The sequence below is a fragment of the Diplotaxodon limnothrissa genome, linkage group LG11, assembly GCF_057381915.1.
Source record: "Diplotaxodon limnothrissa isolate DT_005_m linkage group LG11, D_limnothrissa_male_GT1.1, whole genome shotgun sequence".
NCBI classification, from domain to species: domain Eukaryota; kingdom Metazoa; phylum Chordata; class Actinopteri; order Cichliformes; family Cichlidae; genus Diplotaxodon; species Diplotaxodon limnothrissa.
In genome coordinates, this window is record NC_140606.1 from 13,023,922 (window position 1) to 13,048,846 (window position 24,925).

General features: G+C 39.1%; 1 protein-coding gene across 1 annotated transcript in view; it reads right to left on the reverse strand.

Moving 5' to 3' along the window:
* Positions 1-24,925, reverse strand: part of LOC146622435 (zinc finger protein 236) — a 59,567-nt gene that overhangs the window by 28,437 nt on the left and 6,205 nt on the right. The window contains exons 3-20 of the mRNA XM_085365133.1: positions 24,489-24,653; positions 24,217-24,395; positions 23,322-23,452; positions 19,926-20,098; positions 13,301-13,423; positions 12,203-12,376; positions 11,183-11,360; positions 10,789-11,061; positions 9,847-10,050; positions 9,614-9,746; positions 7,956-8,216; positions 7,629-7,849; positions 6,657-6,758; positions 4,134-4,276; positions 3,284-3,387; positions 1,396-1,547; positions 976-1,152; positions 419-722 (exon numbers count right to left, since the gene is read on the reverse strand). Of these exons, the coding sequence (XP_085221259.1) occupies positions 419-722; positions 976-1,152; positions 1,396-1,547; positions 3,284-3,387; positions 4,134-4,276; positions 6,657-6,758; positions 7,629-7,849; positions 7,956-8,216; positions 9,614-9,746; positions 9,847-10,050; positions 10,789-11,061; positions 11,183-11,360; positions 12,203-12,376; positions 13,301-13,423; positions 19,926-20,098; positions 23,322-23,452; positions 24,217-24,395; positions 24,489-24,653 (3,197 nt within the window). The remainder of the gene's footprint in view (positions 1-418; positions 723-975; positions 1,153-1,395; positions 1,548-3,283; positions 3,388-4,133; positions 4,277-6,656; positions 6,759-7,628; positions 7,850-7,955; positions 8,217-9,613; positions 9,747-9,846; positions 10,051-10,788; positions 11,062-11,182; positions 11,361-12,202; positions 12,377-13,300; positions 13,424-19,925; positions 20,099-23,321; positions 23,453-24,216; positions 24,396-24,488; positions 24,654-24,925) is intronic.

Consider the following 24,925-nt stretch of genomic DNA (forward strand, 5'->3'; position numbering starts at 1 on the left):
ATGGAGCAGAATTTGAAGAGATTTAAAATGCATTTATTTTGACCTCCTCTCTGATGTCCTTGATTTGTTTTCCTTGGCTTCATACATATAAACTATTGCTTGTTGTTAATCTATCCAACATCTACTTAATGCATTAAATTATAGCTTGATGATTTATATCTAAGGCTGTTTCTTATTTCCTTTAGATGGTTAATGTAATCTCCACTGCATTTTCACAGCCCAACTGTGGGTGTGAGGACACAGTAGCAATGTTAATGCTATTATGCTGTGTCATTATTCAGTTCAGACAAGTGCTGTAAAACTAAATAAGGTCCACAGTCCTATAAGCCTCCAACCATCAACACTCACACAATTCAGACTTTGACTACTGCAGACAAACAAATTTCTTCTAAATTTATATACGCAGCACAACATTTACCTGACGAGGTCGCTGGGCTTCTTGAAGCTCTTGGGGCAGTAATTGCAGCAGTTGGCAAACTTGGGTTCGGTTTCCAGCTCCACGGCTTTGTCTTTAATCTCACTGATCCGATCTCTTTCAGCTGCCGACTGGGAAAGTATTCGCTCCGAAACTGAGGCCTCCTCGCCGGGATCCTTCGCCAATTCGGCTGCCTGCTCTTCAGTGAACGTGATAATTTCCATACCCCTCCTCTTTGATGTCTTTTGTTCACTTTCCTCTTCATTTTCCTCTTCTTCCACATCTTGACTTGACTCCAGGCTTATAACTGTGATAAACAGAGTCAGTTTTTTCACTTTCTATCTTTGGTTGACACTTTCTTTTGATGCAAGGCAGCTTGGACTGAGACAAAGATGCACTCAGACAAGCTGAAGCCTGATATAATGTATGTTGTACTTGATTAATGTGGCACTCTTCGCTGAAGGAAAAGTGGTGCATGTACAGCTCTGCATAACAGTGTAAGATGGAGAGACCATATAGTTTAATATAAATACAGTATAACTCAATGCAGTAATGCTTACTTTGATCGTCCATGGCGTGCTCCTTTTTCATATGCCTCTTACAAAGCAGGCTGGTCCGGAAGCTCTCATCACACATGGAGCATTTGAAAGACTTGATGTGAATGATCATGTGGCGATTCAGGCTGCCATTTGTGGTGAAGGAGGCGTCACAAACATTACACTTAAAGGGCTTCACTCCTGTTGGGAAGACAGAACAGAGGTAAGGTGTTGTGTGATCCTTGTGACAGCCTCTAGGGTGTCACTACTGTTACTGCCAGTCCCTGAAAAAGACTTACAAATTAAAAAATTAAAATGAAATCAATGTCATGTTTAGTATGTTTAGTTCATAGACTTATTCCACTTTTGAAGGACTAGAGTGTAGATAATTTAGGCAAATTAGGATGCCATTGTGAAACATGGCATACTTGACCTCGAGCTCACCTGTATGGGTATTCAGATGGGACTTGAGTACTCCAGCTGATACAAAGGCTCGTCCACAGAGGTTACATCCGAATGGTTTCTCCCCAGTGTGCGATCTCACGTGCTGTTTCAAGTGGCTTGACTTTTTAAAGGCTTTACTGCACCAACTGCACCTGATGATGGAAAAAACAGCAACAACATGAATGAATGAATCGCTGTAAATCTTTATGAATTATTGTTATTCACCAGATCTGGGAGAGTAATTTATGCGAATTGGAACAATTCTTAACATGTAATTATTTTATTACATTTTTAATAACATAGCAATATTTCACTGGACGTATGATCTACACTGCCTTGTTATTTGTGAAATAGAGAAAGGACATACACACAAGACAGCTTAAGAAAACAGCAGCTTGCCTTTCGCAAACATGTTTTATTTTAACTGGTGGTTTTGTGCAACATCTGTTAGTCTTCTCTTAAACATGACCATAAACCACATAAAAGCATAAGGCATTATCTGATAATGATAATAAAAGAAAGAGAAGAAATGCAGGGCATAGGAAGAGGTCATGATGAAGCAAAGGCCCTGGGCTGTATTTTAAAGATAGACCACTCGTCAGTCAGGTGAGCCTTTACATCATCTGCCAGAGCTAAACTGAATAATTTAGTACAAACTACAGGCTCAGCTTTTCGAATATAAAAGAGTTTGGCCCAGTAGCAGTAGCAGTATCCACATAGTGCAGTTAAAGTATTTAGATTTATTTAGAAACTGAACTATTCTCTGGTCAGTTTTTATGGACTGTATGGATAGACAGCAAATTGTCACCAACTGTCTAACTAGAAATAAATTAGAAAACCAATAATATTGAATTTCATTTCAGTTAAATCCATAAATAAGGCAAAATAAGTAGACAAAAAATGATGTCAATCCATTTCAACATAATGAGAAGCCTGAGACACATGAGCGAATAAATCTCTGTAAATACTATTGCTTTATCTGTGCAAAAGTTTAAATTGAAAGACACTGATAACAAAGTTAGGTAAGGTTATTAAGGACAAAGTTATAAACCATCTGCCTTCTCAAGGTCACTGCTTATAACACTTAATATCATTAATCTTTTTAGGCTCTGGAAACAGATTGTTTGGGTGATTTAGGCGACACAAAATTAATAACAAGACTGTAGATCAAGAAAAAAGGACAGGAGAGCCTAGCAGAGGTTTATGATCAATGATCATGTCAGAAAACCTGCAGCACCCAGACTCATCAGGCGTAAGTGCTGCAGAAATCAGCTCTAAATGGTGGAATGAGCAGACTGACACTACCCTCGAATAACCCGTGGTCTGTAAAACTGCTCTCAAACAACACAAGGGCACATTTTCTACTTTGATGAGATAAAAATTGAACTCTTCAGTCTGAATGCCAAATGCTGTGGTGTAAACCAGGTTCTGCTCATTGTACGGTTGAGATCACTTCTGTAATGGATCAGCCTTAAGGTAGTCAATCCAGGAGGAGGTGAGTCATGATGATAGAGGGAGCAGATTGTGGACAACATAAGAATGGGCAAAGATTTACTTTAAAGTACAGTCACTTGTAGCAAATATAACAAGAACAGCTTTGGTAATCTCACTGAATGTCCCGAATCATCTGGCCTAAGCAGAGAAAACTGGAGAGGAGACCTTTGACTAGAGCTCAGCTAGTGACCTCTATCCTGACAGATTTCTGAAATAATTTAGCAAAGACAAACTGCAGAACCTGCCTTTGAGAAATATGGGTGCACAGACAGGCAAGGAAGTGTGGAAGCTGTAATTCAAACTAATGATGTTTTTAAAAGATAGTAATTTAAACACTAAAGAGGTGGGAGTCATTTCTTAAGACAGTCGTATAGGTACATGGAAACACACACACCTGTAGGCTCTCTTAGTGTTGTCTTCACAGTCTTCCTGGTACTCCTGTGTCTCTGTAGGCAACTGGAGGTCGTTTTGACTGCTCTGCTGAAGAAGCCCATTCGTCTGCATAAAAAAAAGATCAATACTGGCTCAACTTAAAACACATACAAATACATGTGCACTTTCAAGGACAGGGAATAAATGAGGTTACTGACACTAGTATATGCATAACATATGCATGATAGAGAGAGATACAAGGAGGGAAAACAGTACACCTCTCTGAACAGTGTCTGGGAGGCTGTGGTTGCTGCTGCACGCAATGTTGATGGTGAACAGATCAAAACACTGACAGAATCCATGGATGGCAGGCTTTTGAGTGTCCTTGCAAAGAAAGGTGGCTATATTGGTCGCTGATTTGTTTTTGTTTTGTTTTTGAATGTCAGAAATGTATATTTGTGAATGTGGAGATGTTATATTGGTGTCACTGGTAAAAATAAATAATTGAAATGTGTATATTTTTTTTTTTTTGTTAAGTTGCCCAATAATTATGCACAGTAATAGTCACCTGCACACACAGATATCCCCCTAAAATAGCTAAAACTAAAAACAAACTAAAAACTACTTCCAAAAACATTCAGCTTTGATATTAATGAGTTTTTTGGGTTCATTGAGAACATGGTTGTTGTTCAATAATAAAATTATTCCTCAAAAATACAACTTGCCTAATAATTCTGCACTCCCTGTATATCAGATCCAGTGGGCTAATTTGAACCCAGTGAAAACACGATTTTTAGTTTCAGGTGGTTGCACACTAATGAAAATGTAATGATGTATTTAAAATGAAAGAAGGAAAGCTACTCATAACTTACCACCTCAGCAGGTGGGACATGAAGCAGATTTGGAGGGTGATAGCTGGATGAAAGGGCCTGAGACTCCAGGGTGCTGGAGTCCTGCAGCTGCTGGACTGTGGAGAACTGGGACTGATTGTAGCTTGTTTCAGTGATGGTGAAGCCTAGATGGAGTCAGACGAGAATAATCAGTCTTGTTTATAGTCAAATCCAAAGATCTAACCTCTGGCTGACAGCAATATTGGGTCTACCTGAAAAAAACAAAAAAAAAACCCCCCAAACACAAGACATGTTTCACTTTTTTTCAACTAAAAACATAATAGGAATAATAATAGGAATCTATGAAATCTGAAAAAGTGTCTAAGATCTGCATTACACAGCACAATATCAGCCATCAGGGAGGATGGCTTTTATTGATTTAAAAAAAAAAAAAGCTGAACTCAACACTATCAGTCTTCCAAAGTGTCAGACCGCCCCTGGGATTTCAGCCTGCAGCAGAAAGGTGTTTTATTGTTATAGCTGGTATTGTTTGTTTATCTGTGCTCTTCTTCTCTCTTTGCTTTTTTTCCACTTCTTCCTGATAAAAGTGTTTTTCCCCCTCACTACTGCAAAGCGCCTGCTCATTGGGGACCTCTAGGTTACCTTTATAATACTGGGAGGTCTTTACATTACAATGTAAAGCTTCCCTTGAGATAACAGTTGCCATGCTACATAATTAAAGCTGAACTGATGCTGTGTGATGTACACCCTAGAGGCTGTTACAAGAATATTCTGCAATTATTGCACTGGCTAAAAGAACACAAGGTGACTGTCTTGAATTGTTTTTGCATTCATGCATGCAGTTTGAGGCGATTGCACGGGTTGCCTGAAGGAAAGCAGTCTGTCTCCCATCTGGAGATCGGCTACAATCACCCTTGGACAGAATCGCAAAGGTTTGCAAGTAATTTAATCTAATTTATAAAAGCAGACAGATGTTCCAAATCTATGATGCCCTGGCTGGACTCTGAATGTAAGTAGCTAATGTGAATTTGCATTTGTGCAGACAGCAACAGATCATTGTACACCCCCCCCCCCCCCCCCCCGGGCTTTAAATCTGGGACTCTCCACCATTTGACCCTAGAACTGAAGAAGCTTCTCGGATGAGAGGTGAAACGTCTTCAAGCAACTTGAAGAAGTCCAGACGCTTTTCTTTCCAAGCTCCTTAGAGCAGCGGTCCCCAATCCCTGGTCCGAGGCCCGGGGAGCACCAGTAAAAAGACAATAAATTGTTTGATTTTTTTCCTCTTCCATTTCTGATTTCTCATCTCCAATCCAACTTCAGCATGTCACAAAGTTACTTAACCATGTAAAGGCAGATGTGTACATGTTTGCTTTCATGTAAAAAGCACTGATATGATCTAAAACAGCGGTCCCCAACCCCTGGGCCTCGGCCGGTCCGTGAGTCATTTGGTACCGGGCCGCGAGAGTTGAGGCTCAGGTGTGAAATGTATAGTTTTCAGGGTTTTTATCGGTTTTCAGCGTTATTTTGTTATCGGTTTGATCGTTAACTCGGTTTTTCTGGGTCTTTTCACGTGTGTTATGAATAAATCTTCTTTTTTTCGGTACCGGTACTAGTTTTATTTTGTTGTATTTATCTGTGACACCTTAAAGGCCGGTCCGTGAAAATATTGTCGGGCATAAACTGGTCTGTGGCGAAAAAAGGTTGGGGACCGCTGCCTTAAAGTATCCGATCACAATGTTTTTGTTCGCGCCGCGACCTCAATCACTGTTTTCTCTAGTGTGACTGTAGCGTTAATAAAGTGGCAGTGTGGGCACATTCTTTATGTGACACTTTTAAGAGCCACCAAATGTGCAGCAGAAACAGTGTGTGAACCTTAAATCAACCTTCAATCAACCACAGTGTAGTTACTGTAAACAACACATATATAAAGTAGCAAGAAATACAGGGCTTCTCCCAGAGAACCTCCTCACAGAATTGAAAAGTTCAGTTTGCCTCACAGATGTTTGATGCTGATCTCAAAGGAAGCTGGCTGGCAACAGCAGTCAGCCGCCATGGTGAGTTAGTGCAAGAAGAAGAAGAAAAATGTTTGAGAACACACTGATTTCAAAAGACATATGGAGATACCAGACACATTGGTAGAGGGTATATATAGTTTGATGAAATTAACTGTTGCTCGGTTTGTTGTGGGAATTGTAAAGAGTCTTCCTTTCTCCCACGATCGCTCTGTCATTTGGGACCTTTGTGAAGCTGAAGTAAGGGTTATTCCACCAATTCTATTTATGTGTGACTGATTTCCTTTGGTATTAATTCAAAATAAGAGATTTCATAACTAATATGGCCAATACCTACACTTTGTTAGTTAAGCCTTATAACAGAAAGCGTGCATATAACTAAAGGTACTATGCACGAGTTACTACTACTCTTCATATATTACTGGTTCTTGAATTCTGAAACAGTGAACCTGTGTTTTGCACAGACGATATAGCAAATAAACATACCATGTTATCTTTGTCACATAACAGCCCACACATGCTATGTTTATACCTTGTGTTAGAGCTTGCTGGTCAAACGAAGACTGAGGAAGTGCTGGTGTCTCAAACTGGCTGATATTCTGAGGCAAAGCATGCTGGGTAGTCACATATGAGTCTGTCACGACAAAGAAAGAGATGCAAAGCAACAAGTTAGTTAGTGCTCACAGAAACAAACAGTAGAACAATATTTCCACTGTTAAACTTTCAATTGAGGTTAAAAAAGCAAGTTACATTGCAGATTCCCTAACTAACACAGCTCACCATGCACAGTTACATGCACAGAACATTTTTAGAATAACAAAAATAACTGTGTGTTATGTGTGACAATATTTATTTATAAGTATCATATTAAAATACTGTAAGCTACACTTTATTTTTAGCAGTGTACCTTCTTTAAATGCAAAGTAGATTTGCTTTCTGTATATTAATGAAGTCTTATCAAATATAGAGAGCTGAGGTCAAGATTATGGAACCTGACTACATGATGTACATTTTAAATCTAGAGAGTTTTCAGATGTCAGCTAGGCTGAGCTGCTTCTTTCTGGAGATGACTTTCAATTTACTTTAAGGGACCAGATCCTGGAACTTAGAGAGGGATTACTAATCATTCTATTACTATCCTTGGAGTGCTAAAGCTCTGGAGGCTGTGTGCTGAGCTATACTGCGTGAAACCATATGTGTTGGTCTACAGAGCAAACAGATGGAGACGATGGGGAGGTACATTGAAGTTATTCTGCTCTCTGACACGTTTAAGAAAACTGAAAGTTTTCAGTGCAATGAAACTTAACTCACACAACGCACAGATTACCTCAGAAAACTTTCTTGAAGGTGAGTCACAGAGTTTTTGGAAGAATTTGGTAATTTAATGCTACGCTTTCTCTGCAAAATGAGGTTTCAGTGTTACAGCTTTCACGAGTTCTACTGAATCTTTCACAACTTGCACATATTCCATTATATAATATGACATGAATTCAGTTGCTCTTACCTTCTCCTTGTACAGTCAGGTTTGCGTCCAGTGTCACTTGCTGGCCTCCATTTACAACCTCTGTCTGGCTCAGTCCCAGCATGCTCTGCTGCTCTGCTGTTTCAGCCGGGGCTTGCTGGAGAGTGTCACCCTCTATTTCCACTTGCATGTCATGGGCTACAGTGCCAGCTCCCAGGGGGTCTTCTCCTGACTGGGGTTGTAGCTGCTGGGCCAGTTCATACCTGGTTTGACAGGACATAGCTCTGATTGATACATTCACAGAGCACAACAACATCCCTGTAAACAGTCCAATCCATCTGTGAAAAAGCAGACTGTCAGAAATCAGACCTGTGCGTCTTCATGTGTTTCCTACAGTTAGGTGATGACTTAAAGGTCTTCTGGCAGTAGGGGCACATGTAAGGTCGCAGGTCACTGTGAGTGGTCATGTGGCGCCTTAAGCTGCCGCTGGTGGTGAACGTTGTGTCGCACATACAACACCTGTATGCCTTTAGCCCTGAATGTGTTCGGATGTGAGCTTTGAGGACTCCCGAGGAGGCAAAACTGCGACTGCACTGGACACACTTGTAGGGCCTTTCTCCTGTATGAGACCTGGCAACATTCAAAAACAGGTTCAGTGTGTATTGGGACATCAAGCAGCCTAAAAGGTACTAGCACACTGCTGTAGATGAGTTTTTGAGGAATGCTGCCAATACTAAGGAACAGAATTCATTGGTATATCCTTAGTACAAGGTGGAAAATCACTATGCATGGTCCAGCATGACCTGTCAGGATGATATATTACTTGGTGAACTTGAATCAAATTCCCTAAATTTTTTAAGTATCAGTACAGGTTCATGGGTAATTCAAGGGCACTGTCAGCTTGCATTACAAGTTAGAACTCAAAATCTGCCAGAAAACAATAATAATGAGGCACCAGCCATTAAAAAGGCACTACACACATGGCAGCATCATTATTTATCATTATCCTCAAAGACAAATGACTAGATTTCTGTCATAAAGATTGGCTAGAAAGTTCAACAGAGATACACAGAGCAGAGCAGCTGAGTGATTAGACCACTTATTGCTCTCCATCCATAAATGACAGGGTCATTTGAAACAAGGTTAATAAAGTTCAGCCATGTGCGGTGTAAAACAAGCAAATAAATTGGGGGGGAAAAGGATTAAGAGTATATATATATTTACAGGTTGAAGTGGGTTTGCTGAATATAGCTATTTCTCTTTTTCAACTCTTCTGTACTTCCCCTTCACACTCTCTTTCTTCTCTTGCATGAATTCAATCTCATTTATTTCATTCTCACCAAATTCATTATGTCTGTCAACAAACCTCCAACTCCCTCTAATCTGTTCCACTGTTTCTCCTTCCTTCTGTCTGCAGATGAGCTTAAGACAAGCAAAATGAAACCTTGCTGAGCAGTACACACTTGTTAATACTTCTCTGATATGATTATGTAGACTAACATTATAAGATCAGCTAAGAAAGGATTTGTGGGACACGCTGCTCTGCTGACTTCAGTGTGAAATCATTTCGTGTTAGACGCAAATCTAAAAAGTCAAGCGTTTGCTAAACTTTGTTATTTGGGGGAAAAATATTCAAATTGCAGGTTATTTCCACTTTTAAGGTTTATCCCTAGAGGACCATTAAAAACGGGTTGACAATGTGGATCCTGCCAAAAACTAATTTCAGAACCAAAGATGTCTCCTCTTTTGATGGCCTGTGGTGTCCTCCTGTCATTCAGTATCTGACTTGTTAAATGTCAGATCTATTGTCAGTGATGCCTCCTCTGTTCTGCTCTTCTCACCTCCAGCCTTCAACATACGTGGTTATCCTGACCATAATTCTCTTCACCTGTGTTGTATTCTAAAAAGAAACTAGCAAGTAGCAACAGATTATGAAAAAAAACACTTGCACTGGCCCTCAAAAAGCCATTGTGTTCTCGCTCTTTGAGACTATGCACTGAAACATCACTATTACATAGAAGCTTTACCTGACATGCTGTTTAAGGTGACTTGACTTCTTATAGGCTTTACTGCAGAACTGGCACTTGTATGGCCGGTCATTGGCCACAACATCCAGGTACTGTTGAAAAGCCAGGCGGGGGTTTTGGGATGGGATGAGACCTGTTAAAAACAACACGTGAGCTTACAACAGCGAGCCTTCTGTGTGGTGAAAATAATGCAGCATCGCCCAATATGTGTGCCTGTCACCATGCCCTCTTACCAAAGTCAGTGATGAGGATGGGTTCCTGCAAGGGGATATCTGGTAGCGGTAGGTTGCTTTTGGACACTTTGGCTTTGTTTGCTTTCCGTGGAAATTTATGCTTCTTCTGCTGCAAGCTTTTGAAGTGAGAAGCGATGTGTGTTTTCCTGTGTCCCGACGTACGAAAGATCTTGTCGCAGTGAGGGCAGGGGAAAGGCCTCACACCTAGAACAAGTCAGGGAAAAAAATAGATGTTTTGGAAAATTTATATTTAGAGAATAACTTTTTCTAAACAACAACAGAAAAATAAAATAAAATGAAAATCTAAACTCACATAGAGGTTTTAAAGTTATTAACTAAATCAACATGAAAACATAACACATATAAAAATATACGCTCTCGTAATTTGCTTTCATTTTGGCTACATAAGGTTAAAAGCCTTCATTTAGCAGGTAACAGTGTATGAAACAAAACAGACACAAAACTTTGAAAGCATGAAGCCTTCGGAGACATACGTCTGAAAACACATTTATCAAAACTTTACCTTAGAACTAACACACAACCAGCACTAAAGTAAACACCTAACAGAGTGACACTACACAGCAATTAGAGAGACAAAAACGAATGCACCAGTGCACATAGTAGCTCAAACACATATAGCGTATACAGTATATACATGAATACAAATGAGGGTTCTAGCTTTAGTGGCACCATGAGATTTATGCAGGTCCTGCCTGAGCAATTTGTTGCATAATTTACCACAACATATCTTATTTATTCTAAATAACAGCGGCTGAAACATATTTAGAGCCCACACACTTCTCCTTTAACTTATGCTTAAAGTAACTATGCTAGAGTAACAAGTAAATAATGTAACATACGGAGTGACTCTATAAAGTGAAATGTGCTGGTGTTGCTATGGCTTCAAGTGTGACCCCTTCACAAAGCGGACCCGCTTCTCACCTGTATGCAGCCGCATGTGCACTTTCATGCTGCCAGAGGTGGAGAAGCACTTCAGACAGCTCTGACACTCGAAGGCCTTGATACCCGTGTGCGTCTTCATATGTGCTGTGAGGGTGCTCTTGACAGCAAACGCTCTGAAGCACTGTTTGCACTTGAAAGGCTTCTCGTGGGTGTGGATGCGTATATGACGAACAAGGTCACTGGGCTTCTTAAACTCCTTGGAGCAGTAGGGGCATCCGTGCCAGCGAACGCCATCCTCCTCCCTGATGGAGCCTGGAAAGGGCAGAACATAATTTTATTTTAAAAAAAGAAAACAATTATCTCTGTAACAGTATTTATTAAATGAATCTCACTGAAAGGGTAAACTCATAAAGAGTAAAATATCCCCTCCTACCTGGCATTTGTATAGGTTTCTTAAAAATGCTCCTCTTTTTCTCCCTGTTCAGTTTGTCTGTACTTTGCACTTTCTTGTTTTCCACAACAGCGCCATCGGTCGTTTGGTTCTCTGACTCTCTTGGTGGGGCGTCACTCTGGGGTTGGACCACACTCAGCCCGCTGTTCTCCAGCGCTTGCTGTAGTACCAGAGGACCACCACAACTTTAATATACATGCACACCTCACACACACAAGCAATTTCAAATAACCACAGCAATGGATTTGAAAAGAAGCAATCAACCGAACAATCAAGATGTGATTGTAGTGTAAACTTAGAAATTACAGTCGTCTTTACAAAATCATTTCATTTTTAAAAGTAAAACACACACACACACTAATGTCATTACAAATCAAGGGATTTTTTTTACTTGAAACAGAACCCTTTAAAGTGCAGGACCTGTGGACATCAGTAAATAACGAGGTTCTTTTAACAAAGTGCAAAGAATATTTCCGGGAAAAGCAAAATCGAAAACACGATTGCTGCTTAAAACTTTGAAAAACACTGAAAGTGATTATTTAAAAATATCTCATTATTCATGTACTAATAATTTTAATATGGCCACTAAAATAAAAAATTTAAAAAGCCATGATGCAAAGCAAAGTTCAGCGACAATCATATCTTATCATGCTGGGGAGTAGAGGCCGTTTTAAACTCTGTGATGATGCTCATCTCTAAAAGTTCCTGGTGCATATTTGTTAAACTGCCCTCTCTCCTGGATGGATGGTGTTTGCAGAACAGTGAAAAAATCTTGACATTCAATCACCAAATGAAAGCAGAGCATATCATTCATCACTCAGGAGTCTTTTTAGTTCAAAACTTCTGTCTGAATATATCATGTTTATCTGCAGTTTAAGTCCATTCTCATTGAGTGAAGATTAATGTCTGTAATGTACAAGCTGGGTCTGCGGATTGTCGTCCAGATTGTTACTGGATACTGCTTTTTATATTGTAACAATCATGCGATTACACGCCACTCACCTGTAGGATGTCCTGGTTAATAGCAGTTTCCATTGTGATAGCTGGCTCTGGGGGCTGGGGCTGGGCTGTCTCCCCACTGACCTGTTCTGACAGCTCTAGAAGTTGCTGGATGACATCTGTCACTCCCTCGCCAACTTCTGGCACCCCTGTAGCCTGACCTGTTGTTTCAGCCTCCTATAAAAAAGACAAAAAAAGAGGTGAGGGGACCAAGAAAGACACAGAGCAACGTGACGAAGAGCTGGGACAGGTCACAATTTGTGGGATGACTTAACTTTGATTAGTGGCTCTGTTGAGCTTGAAACAAAGCACTGGTGATTATTAAATAAAATATTAATGCCCACATTATTTATGCACATATTAACACGGAGATACAACTTCTCAACACAAGGTTCGTTTAAGTGTAGATATGGCAGGTAGATCATCACTGAATAATGAAGGCTGTAATTAATAACCTGCTAACAACCAAATAATGGAAACACACCATTCTCGTTCTAACTAGGGCGACGACTGGCTTTATGCTGCTTTGTATGATTGTACACCAGGTCAAATTTGGCAGCAGCTGTTCTTGATTGTTCTAGAGCAGGGGGAAATATTTTACCAGGTCAAAACTGAAAGACGGTGCTGCTCTTTTAGTGCAATAAAATTGAAGTTTTTAGAGTTTCTAGCAGTGGTGACATGGATGTATTGAAATACCAATGGCAAAAAAAACAAACCACAACCATTATCTACCACTAAAAAACAAACTAAAACAAAAAACTAAAACCCTTTATCCTGTGCAGTAATCTTTGGATAAAGAAGGAAATAAAAGTCCACAATTTGAGAAGCATTATCAGTAACAGTGCCTCTGGGGTTCGCTAAAGCTACCAACCACAGTGAATCAAACTAGACTTGTCTGCATTCAATACAGCTGAGGTTTTTTTTTAGTGCTGCACTTTGTTTTTCCTGCTGCTGGCACACTGAAAAAGTGATAATAATTCTGGATCATAATCGAGTTATGGGAAGCTACTTCTTTCCTCAGGGAAAAAAAAAAAGAGAAAAACAGCACCAAAGAAATGTTTTCCAGCGGATGTTCTCGTTTGGTACACAACCTTCTCTTACCGAAGTGGTGGATGGCACCTCAATCACGGATATGTGCATTTTGCTGATGTGGGCGTTCAGACTGCCAAGTTTCTTAAATACACAGCTGCAGTCCATGCACGGGAACAGCGGCACCCCTTTGGTCTGTAAGAGAACACAAACACACAAAGCACATTACAGCTAGCTAGCTATATAATAATATTTCCACATATATCAGAGTGTTTAACTGGACACGAGGTAAACCTTTACTTTCCCCTTCATAAAAAAAAAACAAAAAAACTGCCTCATAAACAATGAAATTATATGTTTATGAATCCTTAGGAATCACAGGTTGGGTACTAGTTTCTCGAATTCCCTTGATCATTGTGATGATGATAGCGGTAATCTAATAAAACCACACATCAATTAGATTACTGTGAGCATTGCATATAATGGAGCTGAAGTGCCTGAAGTAGATGTAAAACTGACTCTAAACATCAGGGGAAAAGCCTACAGGGTGTGATCATGAAGCTCCAAAATCCTACATACTGTATTAAAAACTTTTTAAATTAAATAAAAAAAAAACAAAAAACTTTTAAAACTGGTAAGTCTCCCTTCAAGGTCGTCTTATCATGGACCCGTAATCGACATTTACATTGAAGGTTCTCTTCTGTCCATTCATACCCACAGTTTCCCCACGGACATCAGACTTGCTAACTTAGAAAACAATCGACATGTGAACTTTTGAGTTGAGGATCAGAGCTGGCTAATATCACGAGAACAAACAGCATCTTTGTGCATGCTGTTTTTTAAATCGAGGCAATCTTCACTAACAGCTGACCCCACTCACCACACTTTGCGGTGCACAACTTTCTACGCTTCTTCAAAATAAAATTCAAGCTGAAGCATGTTGATTAGCGCATGTTGCTAAGGACCAGTGCATGGTGTCAGAATCATCAGTATCAGAATCTGAATGCTTTGTTAATCCCTTAGGACAGAGGTTCCCAAAGTGTGGGGCCCGACCCTAGGGGGGTCTATGAAATTTTTTTTTAAAAAAAGAACGCTTGGACACTGCTAGCATAATGGACAGGTTTTCGACGGGGCTCCCACACAAAGGCAAAGCAGGAGATGAAGCATCGCTAAATATGTTTCCAAACCAACTTCCTTCCAAGCCAAAGACTAGAAAATATGGTGAAGTGTATCTTCCCTTTGGCTTCACCTGCACAAGTGCCAAGGTAGGTCTCCCCTGCCGAATTGGTTTTCCCAGTGACTACGTGCTGGGCTCTCCAAATCACGGACAAACAGTATCCCACATTCTTGATTTTTAGTTCACAAACACTTCTTGTAATAACTAACTACTGCTGACATTTTGGAGATGTTAGCTCTTTACACAGTAAAGTTACAGTGGGATACAAATAATATCAGGCTGATCCTGCCACAATTTGTTCCTCCTGTCCAAATCACAGACAAACAGTATCCCACAGTTGTTTATGTTTTTAAACCCATTTTGCACAGAGAGGCATTTTTTGAGAAATGTATGTTGAATATTATTACACAGGAAAAAACAACTACACTTAAAATAATCACACCGTGACGTCTCTGCCTTTCTAAATGGAGGGACAGTAACTGCATGTGTATATATAAGCGTGTAAAACCTGAAGATAGTCAGATTAACAGTAACAGTATTTTGTCTCTATCTGCCATTCTGCAATTCATCTCATGTAAACAATAACATGGCGCACAGCGTGACGTGGAAAAAGGCACATACCTTTGACGTTGCGTAACGAACTCTGTATTCCTCGTCCACACGTAAACGCAAAAAAAGGGTTTTAAAAAATCTCCATTTTCAGTGATTTGAAACGTCGTTTACATGTGGACGGAGGCCCAAACGCATAGAAGCAGCTGCGTTTTCAAAAATACCCATTTAAGTGTGGACTTAGTAGTGTATTTTATTACTACCAGATTTTATTGCAGTTTGATTGTATTTGCTTAATTGTTTACTAAATGTATGAGGTGTGAAATAAACCGCAATGGAGTTTGAAAACAAAATATGGATGCGTGTGGTTGGAGGATGTGTTTGCGTGGCGGGGGGGCGCTAACATTTTTCTTGTAAAACAAAGGGGGGCCTAGCAAAAAAAGTTTGGGAACCACTGCCTTAGGAAATGATATGGTTACAGTTGCTCCAAGTCAATAAGAACAGTACTAAAGACTGAACTAAATTAAAGAATACAATATATTAAAAAGTTTGCAAAATATAAGAATTAGCTCTAATGTCTGCATATAGCTTATTTATAATGGACAGAGTCACAGAACTGTAAAACTGCACTCTGTAGACTTCTATCAATATCTATAACTATGTCAAATCTACTTTCATATGAACATAAAGAGTGCATACATCAATCTATAAATCACTCTTTCAAGCTGTTTTAGACCTCAAGTAAGCTTCTTATGGTTGCTCTGCTGCTAGAACCAGCGATCTTTCATGTGTTAGGCAAAAGATTTTTAACTACTACATTATATAGTCACTGTGTCAGACATGAAGTATGATGTTTATAAAGAAGTAAAATATAAATTGTCCATTTAGTTTTTACAATTTTCTTCCTTTTCTAAAAATTCAATCCCTCAAGTGTACACCACAAATGTGACCAGATTTCAGTCAGATGTTGTGTTACTTTGCTGTGAGGGAGCTTTGTGTCTACATTCTACATAGACGTCCTACATATGTCTGTATGTTATAGCTGTAAAATCCTTGAGACTGAGCAAACGTGTAGGTAGAATGCTGAAGAACACTTCCATAACTGAAAACACAGCAGTATATGGAAATGAGGTAAGTCTAATATTTAATCTAAATGCAGTTACAAAAAAAAAAATATCTATAGGTCTTTTGAGCTTGACACCAAAAACTTTTGATTGCTTTTCCTGTGAGGGTAAACCACTGGTGAAGTAGATGAAGCTGGTTCAAGTCTGTATTCACTGGAAAGGATGCATTTGAAGTATGTTTGGAAGAGTGTGGGGCATATGAAAGAGCCCCAGAAAGGTATCATCAGTGCCAGGATGATGGGCTTGTTGCACTGGCCTGTGCTGGTGTGGAACATATGGGAGAGATGGCTGGACAGAGGAGGAGGACTGTTATTTTCTTGTAGTGGTGGTGATGAAGCGGGAGAAAAGGACTGTCAAAGATGGGGAATAACTAGAAGAGAAGATCATATGGGGAGCTGGTAAAAAGGGTGAGGGTACAGATGGCCACAATGACAAATGAATCATGACAGAAATGTCTGTGGAAGATGAAAAAGGAAGCCGAGTGAAAGTGTAAGAACTGGAGGGCATACTCTTCTATTATTGAAATATATTTCAATGTAATTCACTGGGGAGCTGATCCAGGGGTGGTATGTATATAGTGCTTTAGTTTGACCCCCTTCACCTTAAAGGTCACAGTGGAAAGAATCTGTATTTTTTTTCCTCTAATTCTGTTAACTCCAATGTAAAAGTCTACACCTCAACTACAGTGCTGTGCAGAAGTCTTGAGCCACCTGTCGTTTCTTTATATTTTGCTTCCTAAAGATTAATTAGTCCTGAGCAACAGTTCTCAAGTCTTTCTGAGAGTTTCTTCAGTCCAGTCCTTGGTCAATGACGTGTACCCATTTCCTATTTTCCTCGCAAAATTTATTATTATTTTTTTAAAGGGGGCAGCTCGTGACTTTTGCACAGTACTGTACTTGTTACCTGGTTGATTCTGGAGCAGAGGAAATGTTGAGAAAATTGTGTCAGGGTACAAGTTACATATACATTGTATATATCCCCTACTAGCTGATATAAATCAAATGAGGAAATAGCAGCATGCGTTTTAAGACAGTAATCCTTGGAAGGCATTTGTAATGCTGCCATTGGTTCTTCATAAAGTTTTTCACAAAGCCAGAAACTGTTTTATCAAGAATGCAAAAGCAAGCTAAACAGAGTTCAAGGTTCACGTTCCCATTTCACAAAAGTCAAAAGCCAGCTATAACTGGAGGTGGCTGTAGTGGATCAGTCTAACTTATAAGGTGTGAAATTGTGGTGAATGAATACGCATATAGGGCTATGTGATATGACCAAAATCTCATATGCCGATATAAGACATTTATCGCCCTGACAACAATATAAATCACAAAAATGTAATATTTTCTGTAAATTCTGTGAATCTCGGGCAACTCGACTTGCGTGAAATTTTTCCAGCCGGGCGTCCTTTACCTGGGGTCGAGTGTTTTAACCGATGCATGAAACTATACATTTTTAGACATAAGTCGAAACGGCCACCATTTTCTTTCAAAGTTTGAGTCTAAGGTTTATTTTTTAGCACCTGACGGCTCTTTTTTGCTTCTCATCCGTAAACTCTCTGCATACTCGTTCACGTGATTCAGTTTATTTTGAAAAGTCTCAACAGGATCTTGAGCTTTATTGTGAAAGGTTTATGTGGAAAACAATCAAGCGGACAGCGGAGCCACGCGATGGTTTTACTGTCGTTGTTGCTAACGACAACACATAAAAACAGGTGCTCGTCCGTCCGTAGTGTGGTTATATTAAATATAAGAGAATGAGAGAACTTTAAGAAATGAATATAGCCACTGCAGTGACCATCAAAACGATGAAAAAAAATATTGCTGTAAACTGTTTATTTTACGACACCACGAAACAAACAATAGCGTTTGTTGTCATCCAATATCGAACAGCCCTATATGCATATGCATAATATTCTGTCCTTTACTTTTAGACAAATTATAATACCATAAATTCATTAGTATTAGGTTAATGTGATACTCATATTGTAAATTGGTGTTTTATCAATCAATGAAACGACTAATGTTCTGCAGCTGATTTTAAATCACAGATTCCCAGGAGAATGAGTTTTTTCCAAAAGCTTCAGCACTACAATCTGTGTCAAGCAAAGGCTTTGGATGCCATTAAACACTTTCTCCCCTGACTCCTCAGTAAGCACCAAAGCATGAAATCTTTTGTGAATAACCCCTGACTTTTTCTTTTTTTTAAGTCAGCCAATTGTAAGAACAAACTGTCTACAAAAGCAAAGCTAAAGAACTCTTGTGAAAAACTGATGCATTATTTAAAGGGTCCAGCCGTTGGGCTCTCCAGTTCAATCAACTGACCAAATCACCATCTTTTATCATGGAATGCACAATGGTGTATGCAGGTAAGACAACACACACTTCAATTCATTTGACCGATTGAACCGGTGACAAAAAAGTTATGCAACGTTTTTCTCAAAAGCACTTTTTATTCACAATCCAAATAACAGACCACAACCAGCCATTTAATATGATTGCCAATCTCTGACAGCTCACTAACCTAAGTGTGAAGCTTTTTATTAATCAGTAAAATCTGTTGAAAGAGCCGTAATTAAAACGCCCCCGCTTCAGTAACAAAGAAGGATGTGCTAACATATTTGTAGCAATTTCCTGTATCTCTTCTTTAGGTGCATAATTAAGCTTGATTTATATTTATATTGTTTAAGCAACCCGACTGCAACAATGAGAATTTTACACCTCCTTGCTTCTGACTATAAGAAAGTACAGACTGTGTGTGCTACAGAAAAGACCCAGGTAAACCTATTTCTCTCAGCAGCCAGGTTGGCTGAAGTGAACTAAATTAGTTTAAGGCTTGGTGTGCAAGCACAACACATCATTCATGCTCACCTAGCGCTGCTCATTGTGATGAGGGACCTTTGAGGGACCTTTACAATCATTATGCCACAGAGCTGAGTTAGTTCAGCTTGTAGCCACATTACTGGAAGTAGTCATTAAACCAGGAGATACCACCACCTCTTTAAATCCAACCATTAACTAGTTCAGTTTATAAATTCGAGAAACAGACACAACCACACACATGAGAATTTAGGTCCCCAGAGAGATCTATGATGTGTGTCCTTCGTCTGACCCCTCAACCACAGTGTAGCACTAAGTGGAAGACTTGACGGTCCCCATTTAGCCTCCCTGACAATATGAGGAAGGATAAATCAGCTAGGCTGCAAAAAAATGGCTTCTGCGAGGTGTTTACAAAGGAGAAAAATCAAACAAGGAACCTTATGCCCTTCCTGACACACAAACAATATGACAAAGTACCGTGCTTTGAGTATAACAAGCTGTGAACAGAGGTTCTGGCAATTTAGTGTGTGGCTCAACAAGATGTACAAGAAAAAATACATATATGTATCTGGGGAAACAGTACAACTGAAAGACATGCTAGTGAATTGTAGAAAGCTGGTAAACTTTTCATGAACATGATGTTTTGGGTGTTAGCTGTTTACATAAATTTGTGTGAAGTCCTTAACTCGAAACCATTTAAAGTCCTTAGAACTTTTACTTTGAAATGTAGTTTTAGTTTCCTGAATTTAAGTCGATTCACTAAGTTAAAAAGGAACTTGCAAGTAAACAAAACAAGGAGCTCATTAACCGTTTCTAATAAAAACAATGGCTGACTTCACCCAAGGAAAACCTTTCTTTAGGTGAGATTAAACTGGTACCATTTCTATACAATGTGATACCAGGATTTCAGAAATGTAAAACATTATAGCATCAATTCCCCTTTAATGACCATATCTAATCTTTATAAACAAATTAATTACACAGTCTTGAAACATGCATCTGAAGCCATGACTGTGTTTTTACTGTGCTCTTACCTCAGAATGAACCCTCTGAACGTGAGAGTGCAGGTTCCCCTTCTGGGAGAAGGAGGCAGGGCACAACATGCAGAGGTGAGGTTTCTCCCCGGTGTGTCTCACCATGTGAGTCTGTAGCACCACCTTCTGGTTGAAAGCCTTGCCACAGTGCGCGCACTTGTAGGGTCTCTCACCTGCAGAGGAAGAGCACGATGAGGTCAAGAATCAAGCTGTAATAATGACAATATTTATAATAATATCAAATTTATACAATCTCAATGAATCCCTTGTCATCTCCAGAAAATTCAACAACAAAATTAAAACTATTCCTGGAGATATAGTAATTATTATATGTTATACAATACATGGTTGTGTTTAATGTATGATCATTAAAAAACTCACCAGCATTGCTTCAATAAGAATTTGTCCAACAATATTACCCACATATGTGACTGTCAGTGGTAGGATATCTAATTTTGTTACAGTACAACCATGCAATTTTATCACCTTGGTAACAACATAAGGCTGGTATTACTTCAAGCTAAATTAAGATGACTCAAATACAGTCCTGTACCATTCCAACATCACTGCAAACCACAGAGGTGCAAATGAACCATAATGTGTGTTTCTATAGTCTTTACCTCATCAACTGAAAGGTTGTTTGAGATTCAAAGCACAAGAGAAGTCAATTCAATTCTGCATTAAAAAACCCCCAGCTCAGCCCAGCCAAACAATTTAACATGTGGATGATGGGTAAACAACATGTGGGTGGCAGCTACTGGCTACATTAACCTGAACCCAGATGGCTGAACGTTCACAGGAACCACAAGAACATTTGAATTGAAACGGAATATCGAATTCTACCCACACAATCTCTCCATACCACAGCTGAGCAATGGGCCCAGCTGAAGGTGTGCAGTTTTTCCAGATAAGCAGTGCAGCTACTTACGAATTTGTAGCCTTATATGAAAGAGCAAAAGAAAAGAAAACCAGAATAAGCGCTGTTTTTTTCCTGCTCATAAAAATGTTTGTAGCTACCAAAGAGTTTTCCATCAAAAGAAAATCATCAGGATTATTTTTAACCTGTGGTTTTAAGTCTTAATATGTTTTTGTATATCAAATACCCATATATAACAGGAGAAAATGGTAATACAAACTCCATGTTTTAACCATATCAGGGCCAATTGTGGCATAGCTTAAACCCCCCAAACCCTCATTCTGAGCTACAAAAAAGTCCTTGATTATATATGGCTTGTATATTTTAATTTTATTGGACAGCATTCACAGGAAGAAAGTGCCTCAAAGGGACATAAAATTTAAAAACAAAATGAAAGAAAACAAAAAGTCTCCAAACACCTTGAAAGTCCACTGCAGGCTACTGAACCCCCATCAATTCAAGCTGCTGACAGTATCCACTCACTCTTCAGGTTTCTGGAACCTCAAATGCAAAATTCATTCACAAATGAAATATAAGAAGCAACCGCTCACACTGTTTCAGAGAACTGATTCAGAGAAGCCAGAGAAATATCTATACCTCTCTCCACCACACATATCACAAGGGCTCAAGAACACTATAGAGGAACAGTGTCAGTAAACAAAGTTGTTACTGCAGTGCACACACAAAAGAAAGTTAAAACCACAAATGGTCAAAGGAGCTTGCAAAGAAAAGCGTCTGGACTTCTTTAAGTTACTTGAAGACGTTTCACCTCTCATCCGAGAAGCTTCTTCAGTTCTAAGGTCAAATGGTGGAGAGTCTCTGATATAAACCTAGTGGGAGTAACCCCCCACAGAGGGACAAAAGGACCCCCTGATGATCCTCTAATCGCGATTAGAGGATCATCAGGGGGTCCTTTTGTCCATTTGACCTTAGAACTGAAGAAGCTTCTCGGATGAGAGGTGAAACGTCTTCAAGCAACTTAAAGAAGTCCAGACGCTTTTCTTTGCAAGCTCCTTTGACTACGATGACCTGGATGACTGAGAACAACCTTCACAGACAAAACCACAAATGCTTCTTTGGTTAGATTTTAAATTCGTTTTAGAAACTATTGACGGGTTCTGAATAGATGTTTACCAGCACACAGGTCAGTAGCCAGCATCAGTGGTGGCGGTGCATTCGTACATGGGGTTTATTAACATCTTTGCTTAATGGTGTTTACAGATTATATAATTGAAGCCTTTGCTTATTTAAAGCAGGACATAGATCAGCTACATTCTGCTCACACAAATGTTTGACACATTATAAAACAAGTAGCTGAATACTATAGAAGCTATACAAGCAAGAATGGCAGACATCTGGCTTTCAAAACTACACCAGCTGATCTCCTCAGTCCCTAAAATAAGAGTTTCCTCAAAAGAAGACTCAAATTACAAAAACGTATTGTTGGCATCCAATTTAACGTGAGCCTGCAGTCTGCTACAAACTATAAAACCCTTCACTTTCAAAGTTTAACATGATGTTTATATCAATTATCCTATATTTAATAGAAATTGATATAAACATCATGTTAAACTTTAAAAGTGAGAAGTTTTTACAGTTAGCCTGCGTGTCTATTGATCCTGCTTATCATTTCTACTTGTATAAATACATTGCATGCGTATGGACTTTTTTTTTTCATTCCACAAACAGAGAGAGTTAAGTGCACACTGCATCCAGGACAGTCTTTTTGTGGTGGTTTTCATCTTTGCTCTGTGTTCATACCTGAATACTAAGAGAAAGATTATGTGTGTGTCCTCATTAGGATAGGGATTTGTGTTGGTGTGTATGGATGTAGCCTGTGGGTTTATATTGTTAACTGGTAATTATGATGCAATGTATTTCAGGTCATTTTATAGAAAAACAGTAAAATAACTTTTTACTTTTAATAAAAGTGTTCTGTGTAATGTATGAATCTGTAATATATTACTTTTTTTTGTGTCACTACAAAAAGGGGAAACACCTCCAAAATGAACAATTATTATTTGACCACACAGCATTGCATAGCAATGTTGGGGATTCCCAAATTTTGTAAACTTTACATTCCTTCACATAAGACTCATAATGCTCATCCTAATATTTTAATTTAACATCTAAGCCAGACCTTCCCAAAGTGTGGGTTCCCGCCCCACACTTTTTTTCTTGTAAAACAAAGGGGGGGCCTAGCAAAAAAAGTTTGGGAACCACTGATCTAAGCTAATTAAAACCACTATGAACTATCAAGGAGAAACAATTAGATCCTCTTCTCAATGCTGAATGGCTGTCTAAAGTTTTTTTTGTTTATAAATTCATTATCCAGAACAAAGAAAATTAGCCTAAAGGATCCTGTATTGGCCTGAAGTAGATACAAATTCTACCCTCCAGTTTCTGCAGTATTTTTGCTCTGAGCTTAAATCTCAATATAAGCACCATAATCAGGTTTTTCTTTTTCCATTCTCACTCACCTGTGTGTATTCGGATGTGCCTGATGAGCTGGCTGGGCTTTTTGAAAGCCTTTCCACAATGATGGCAGCTGTTTGTGAACCCACTGCGATCTATGTTTTTCTTGTAGTTTCTTGAAGTAGAAGTAAGTGGCCTGTAAAGGAAAGAACCATGAGAAAAAAATCTAGTTTAATATAGTGTGCATTAACATAGGACCACGGAAGGTCACTCATAATACAACAAAACAGTTTTTTAAGCCTTATGTTTGAGATTTAGACAATTATCCTTTGTGTAATTATTTTCTTTACAATTAAAACAAATGTTTGTTCTATAAGTAAAGACAAAATGGTATGTGGCATTACACACAAGTGCTTTCTGAATGGTTTAATGAGTTTTAAAAGTACTCAGCTGTACACTTACAGGAAATTGAACTTCTTTAAAACAGGCCTTAGTCCAATAAGTAGCATATTTGTTACTAGTCTGCAAATTAACATTATCATAGAAACCATGTCTAAAAGAATAGCTCTGAAGTAGCATAAAGCATTAAATTGGCTTAGCCTCTAGCAGTAACAGGCTACAGAGAGTTTTGAGAACAGCTGCATAGACTCGCTTAAGCATTTTTGTGCTTAGCTCAAATGAAAGATTATCTGACAATGACTACAAATGTACTTATTTTCCATGAACGCCATGAAAGATGGTGCTTTAATTTCATCACTCTGCAGAGCTGCAAATTCACCTAAAACTGTTTTTGCAAAAATGTTTTTTTCTTCATAAAAGATTCATCTATCCTGAATCAGACACCCCTCGGTCTGTACAAAATACTAGATATGTCGATTCATACCAAATTTTTAACCCAAAGCTTTTCCACTTGACTGTGTCAAATGTAATAAATCAGCATCCTGAAGTGTCTTGTTTGACCTCATTTTGATGTGACTCTTCATATGCTCCTTTATTTGCGCAGACGTCTTGAACTCCTTGTCGCAGGTCTTGCAGGTGTAGACCTTGATGCCCGAGAGCTCCTTCCGATGCTCCTCCAAATGCAGAGAGAGCTGGCTTTGAAGAACAAACTCATCTCCGCACTCAACACAGATCAGATTCTGCAAGAATGGAAACCAATAACATAGAAAGCAGTCTAAAAGAGAAATAAAAGTGCATAATATGCACAGAAACCACAGCATGAGGCATTTTACCTCCTCCTTCTCATGCAGCATGATATGGGATTTAAGGCTGGCGATGCGAGAGAACTTCTTATTGCAAACGGGGCAGGTGAAGTCCGATGTAGTGTGTGTGGACCTGTGTAGCGTGAGGTTGAACTCCACGTTGAACGTCTGTGAGCACTGGTCACAACGATGAGGCTGCAAGAGAAAGAGAAATGAAAGAATGGGAAAAAAAATGACCTTCTGCTGTGAGCTTCTTGTTGCTGCTGTCACTATGTGAAGGCAGATGGAGACAGAGAAGAGACTAAAAAGACAAGATGGAACAGCTGAATCTCAATCAATGTACTACTTTGTCTAAATTAAGAAACTGCTTTGTTGTGAAGGGTAGAGAGTACTGTAAAAAATCCCCATGAGGCAAAAATGGCCCCAATATTAAATTTCTTTTCTATTAGGAGAACAAGCTGACTTCA